Source organism: Cynara cardunculus (genome assembly GCF_001531365.2).
Source record: "Cynara cardunculus var. scolymus isolate 2C chromosome LG 1, CcrdV1, whole genome shotgun sequence".
NCBI lineage: Eukaryota > Viridiplantae > Streptophyta > Magnoliopsida > Asterales > Asteraceae > Cynara > Cynara cardunculus.
This window is the reverse complement of record NC_037528.1, coordinates 1,897,819-1,903,818: the sequence shown is the minus strand read 5'-3', so window position 1 is coordinate 1,903,818 and position 6,000 is coordinate 1,897,819. Positions and strand designations below refer to the sequence as shown.

At 34.7% G+C, this 6,000-nt stretch overlaps 1 protein-coding gene across 1 annotated transcript; it reads right to left on the bottom strand.

Moving 5' to 3' along the window:
• Positions 1-93: 93 nt before the first annotated feature.
• On the bottom strand, positions 94-3,096 carry LOC112518535 (receptor-like protein EIX2). The gene has a single exon (XM_025126264.1). The coding sequence runs from the start codon at positions 3,094-3,096 to the stop codon at positions 94-96; it is 3,003 nt and encodes a 1,000-aa protein (XP_024982032.1).
• Between the last annotated feature and the right edge of the window lie 2,904 nt (positions 3,097-6,000).

Genomic DNA, 6,000 nt, shown 5'->3' with positions numbered 1-6,000 from the left:
GAATACAAGGTTCTTACTTTATTAAGAAAACAATTGTCTTTTCTTCAAAGTGAAACTTAAGAACATAATATTACAATATCATGACATTCTTCATCACTTAGGAAACATATTACAACAATACTTACTAATGACATCACAAAACATACACCGTAGCTCGCTCAAGAAACGGAAATATGCAATCCTCCATGCTGTGCTGGCTATCAATGGAGCCAAGACAATCCAGAAACCAGCAACAAATCCCAACACTATGCTAATGACCAAGCCCCAATCTGTTCCATTTGATCCTTTGGCACCTTGTTGGTATAACTCAGGTACTTTGGTTCCACAACTCTTTGTGAGCGGATTTCCACAGAGTTGGTTGCCAAAGAAGCTGGACTCATCGAAACCCTGAAGCTGTGTGCTTGATGGGATGCTTCCAGTGAAATTGTTGTATGACACATTGAAGCTACTCAAGAAACTCAAGCCTGACAAGCTCAAAGGAAGTTCCCCAGAAAGTTGATTTTGAGAGATATCAAAAGATTCAAGGTCTTTCATGTCTCCAATYTTCTCTGGGATCCTTCCGGTCAGTTGATTTCTTGATAAATTCAAYGACTGTAATGCCTGAAGCGCCATCAGCTCACTTGGGATTTGTCCAGAAAATTTGTTACTAGAAAGGTCCAGTATCATCACTAGTCTAAGAATAGTGCTATATGTGTCCTCTCGTCCCTTGGTTACCAAAGAGGCACTACCCAAAAGGTCTGTCCCAAGAATAGATAAGGAAAAAATCCGACCATCTGAGGTCGTTTCTTTCCCCAAGAGGATATTGAATTTGTCGAAGCATCTTGGAATATTTCCTGATAGATTGTTATGAGCGAGGACCAAGATCTGAATCACGGTAAGATCACATAGCTCATGAGGAATATGTCCGTCAAATTTGTTTGAACGGAGGTTGAGAATTCTCAAAATTGAGAGTTCTCTCCCAAACCATGTTGGAATCCTTCCAACAAGTTCATTTCTAGCAAATTGAAGGATCTCCAAGTTCGTCAAGTTCTTTAGAGAAAKAGGCAATGTTCCAGAGAGCTTGTTGTTGCCCATATTCAATGATCCTAGTGAAGATAAAGATCCCAAAGTTCTTGGAATCTCACCAGATAGATTGTTGTTCTCCAAGTTTAAGAATGACAAAATCGGCCAATTCATCCAACACTCTGGAATGACTCCAGACAGTTGATTATTTGCAAGATTAAGAAAATCTAGTTTCTCCCCACTATAGAGACACAAGAAACGGTGTAACGAACCCACGAAGGAATTACGCGAAAGATCCAGGATAAATGCCGATGAACTTTTTGAGAGTTCTGGTAATTGCCCGCTGAAGTTGTTAGAACTTAGGTCAATAACCGAAAGTGGTGCATGGATACCAAGCAACCTTCCTTGTATATTATTCTGCGACATGTTTAAAACTTGTAGATTGGGCATGGATCTCCARAATGACTCAGGGATGGTTGATGAAATCCTTGTGTTGCTGATATCCATCGTTTCTAAATCCCTTTGCAATTGCAACCACATTGGAAATTGAGGCCCTAAATCCCAAGATCTCAAATTCAAAAGCTGCAGCTGGAAAGCGGGAATCCAGTTCTCAATGCGTGGTCTTAATATTAAGTTGTTGTTATTTGCCCATAAGACTTTCAATCTGGCTAGTCTGGCAAAATGAGCTTCTGTCACGATATTGGTCAGCATATTATAAGAAATATCTAAATACTCCAACTCTGAAAGTAGACCGAGGCTATCTGGAAGGCTGCTGTTTAGTTGGTTATTCCGTAGATCTAAGCTCTCCAATGACGACAAACRTCCAATTGAGTATGGAATTGAACCAGAAATGAGATTCTCAGCCAGAGATAATGACTTCAGAAAAGACAATCTTCCTATTGAATCAGGTAGATGACCAGATAGCTGGGAGTATCCAAGGGATAATGACTCCAAGCTAGGGGATTTGCACTCGATAAAAGTTTCAAGAAGGACTGTAAGACTGATATTTTCGAAGTTGTTACCTGCCATATTAACCTGTCTCAAGTTGCAAAGGTTACCTAATGATTTAGGAATTACCTTGGTGAGCTGGTTTTGTGATAGGTCGATGTTAAGAAGGGAAGTCAAGTTGTGAAGTGCAACTAGATCTGAACTCGAAACATCGCAATAGCTAATATCTAACGAAATGAGATTRCKACCTACGCTAGACAACCCTTGTAATACTAACGAAGAATTCATGAAATCATTCGCAGAGACGTGAAGCCACTTGAGGGCAGTGAAGTTACGGAAGCTATCAACGCTACCAGGAATAGGTCCATGGAAATAACACTCATTTAAATCCAACGAAACTAGACTCGGTATGCTAAAAATCCACCGTAGTACAGAAGTGGTATCAAAAGCGTTAGTAGAAAGATCAAGCAAGGAAAGGGATGTGAGATTAAGACTAGGAACTTGGGGATGTATATCTGAGAGTTGACAATCAGACATATGCAGTTTGATCAAAGAAGGGAGGGTGTTCATCACCTGAAGCCAATCAGTTGCTTTGCTTAGGTCCAGGCCACTCATATCCAGGTGATGCAGCGAACGTAGGCTTGACAACCACTGCATGTTCAACATGCTAGTTGATTCAGATCCGTAAGTCTTATCATAAAAACTCCCAAGACCGAGGACTTGCAATTCCGAAAGATTCCCTATTTGAGGAGGGATAGTTCCGCCAAATTTGGAACTCGAGAGGTTAAGATATCTCAAGTTTCCGAGAGAACCAATAAAGCTAGGAACTTGGATCCCTGCAAAATCATTGCAGCTCAAGTCTAGATGCTTGAGTTGCTTTAGATTGAGCAACGATGAACTTAAATCCCCTCCTAGCATTTGCTTCGATGCTTCTTCGTATGCTTTGGGAGTTGTGTAGTCACCAACACGACAATGGCCACCTACTCCACGAAGATGAATCTGATGAACATGACCTGTAACATTATCACAAACAATCCCTGCCCATTTGCAACAATCTTTTTCATCCCCGACCCAAGAAGCAAGTTGGTGTGCACGGTCGATGAGGCCGTGCCTGAACCGGGAAAGTGCTTGTCTCTCAACATCCATGCATAATACATCATTCTTGTTATTAGTAGATGAACTGAAATGAAATAAGGACATAAGGAGGAGTAGGCAAATGTAGCATAAAGAGCTCATATTGATTGATGCTGAATAGAATAAGAATCTATCGATATATAATTTCGAAATGAAATAAGCACATTCAAGGAGCTCGGATTGTTCACATAAATAAGCCTCACTTTGTCTTTTATTGGCAAAACCACTTGACAAGTCAAGTTGTAGCCAACACGTCGAGAATATTTGGATCAGTTTATGCATATTAACTAGTTTGGGTAATCATAAATAGTTTGGAGTCATTATATGTGAACCTTGTATAAAACATAATTTATCTTTTGTACGGATCAAGTTTTTTTTCAAATTTGGTACTATCACGTATTTATGTATATGAAAATTGTGTAAAAATGTTTATAATTTAAATTATTTATTTTATTTGTGTTAATTATAACTATTATATGACATATAAAATTATCAAACAATTTTTGAAGGAAACTTTTCTAGTTCTGTCATGTTCATTCCTAGTCATACTAAGCATCAGACACTTATTTTGTCCAATCATATGCAATCCTCCTTTCTCATGTCCAATCATGTTTACGTACCAAATATTACTTAAAAAGATAGACGATTAAGGATTGTCCATAGCAATATTCTTTATTTTTATTAAAATATGTTTTTATTATATCAAAACAAAAATTGATGTCTTTAAAATATGTTTTTATTAAAATATTCGAAGGATTATGTTTTTGTTAGCCATTACACGTTAAACACAAATTTGTGACCCGAATAATGAAGTTTTTACCCTTTATTTTGATTTTAATTTTTGTTTATGTAAARGATTAAAAATAGAATTATATATAAATGCTGATTATAGGATTGGGAAAACAAATATTTATATCTTAATTAAATCTTCAACGGTGTAAGTCAATACATTTATTTCTCAGTCAATACGTTTATTACTCAATCAATACGTTTATTTCTAAGTCAATACGCTTATTTCTCTGTCAAAATCGTCACGGTTTCACACTCGTTGTTTTGTCATTCTCTATTCCCAAGACCAAAACTCCACCTAACATGGAGATGTCGTCAATCTAAATATATTGTCTTGGGATTTTGAGTTGAAAGCCAATGTTCATGGGGTCCACTAAATTGTTATAAAGCGAATGATCGTTTGAAAAAATAGTTAAGGTGGGAAACATAAGAAATCTAGATTCTTGAATACCTTTAATCTCAAATCCAACCATGAATCGCACTTGATACGAAGATTGATCTGATGCATTTCGATGCATCACATCCCAACACATTGTTATAAATGCATCAGTACTTYGATGGCGACTAGGGTTGTTGTTTCAGTTATTATATAATTTCAAGAACACAATGGATCTATGATAAGATCGTTTATTTACAACGAGATGGTATACAAAGTCAATAAATTTCAATGAATCAACATGATTTATGGCTACACAAACTGTTGAGAATGGTTCTAGATCTGGTCCAAGACGAACTATTGTAGTAGATTTATTAAAACAGTTGAATTCGAAATATGGTAAAGTAGCTTCTGGGTGGGAACGACCCCTTTATTTTCAGTATTTCTATCTATTATTTTGGAGATTTATAATTCTTCTATTTTATTGAATGGAATTTCAATGAATTAGATCTATAAGAACTCTCAAGTCCTAGATTTTCAATAATAAAAAAAATTAATCATTTAGAGCTCGGATTTCTAGCTTATTCTATTTTAGTAATTAGACCTTGGAATTTCTTTGATTCTGTATTTCTGGAATATAAGTGTATGACTTATTATAACTGTCTACAACATAAAAACCCAAAATTGTTTAAGGTCTTCCTCACAAGTGTAATTTATTAAAGTTTGATGTCAAAGTTATCCATCATCACTTTTTGCATCAATGACATTATCAATTTCCTTAAAAGTGATACATTTCATTAGTTTTGAAAATAATTTAATCAAGGATAAATTTAAAAGATTGAAATTAAAATTATACTTTTCCGTTGAAATATCTACTTAGGGGTCGTTTATCCAAATACTTAAATTCAACATCATCATTTGTCTTATCGGGTAAGATTTTATTCCATTAAAACGGCATTATATGCAAAAATTTACCCGGTAACCGTTAACTGGGTAAGAGTCATCGTCCACACTTACCAGGTAAGACTCTCGGTCGTTGTCTTCGCTTTTATCAGATAAGATTCTTGGTTCTTGCCATATTAATTGGTTAAAGTAATATAACTTGATAAGTGTTTATCCGAATAAGCGTTTGGTAAACATCCCCTTCAACTTGTTTAGTAGTTTATATTATTTACAAATAAAAATTTAGAGGGTGTTTGGGATTGCTTATTTAAAACAACTTATGTTTTTTTTTTAAAGTGCTTATTAACTTATGTGGTATCAAACCAGAGTTTGGTAAAAAGTGTTTGAATTAGTTTATAACAGTACCAAAAAGTAATAAGCTGATAAGTTATTTTTTAGTGTTTGACAAATTTTGTTTATATATGTAAAATGACCAAAAAGGACATTCTTCCATATTATTGACTTATGGTAGTGTTTGGGATTGCTTATTAACTTATTTGATTTTTTAACATGTAAACATTTATTTTTCATCATTTATAATAATATCTTTGACAAAAAAATTTATCAATAAGATTAATAATTTATATCAATAAGATTAACAATTAACAAACATTAATAAAATAGGGTTAAAATGATAAACTGATAATAAGCAATATTTTATAAGTCAGTAAAGATTAACTTATCAAAAATTGTTTATTACTGGTTTGCCACTGGTATAAACAGTTTTATTTTTTCTCATCTAAACACTAACATTTAACTTAGCATCGGTGCCAAAATAAAATAAGTCAAAAAAACACCTAAAATAAGCA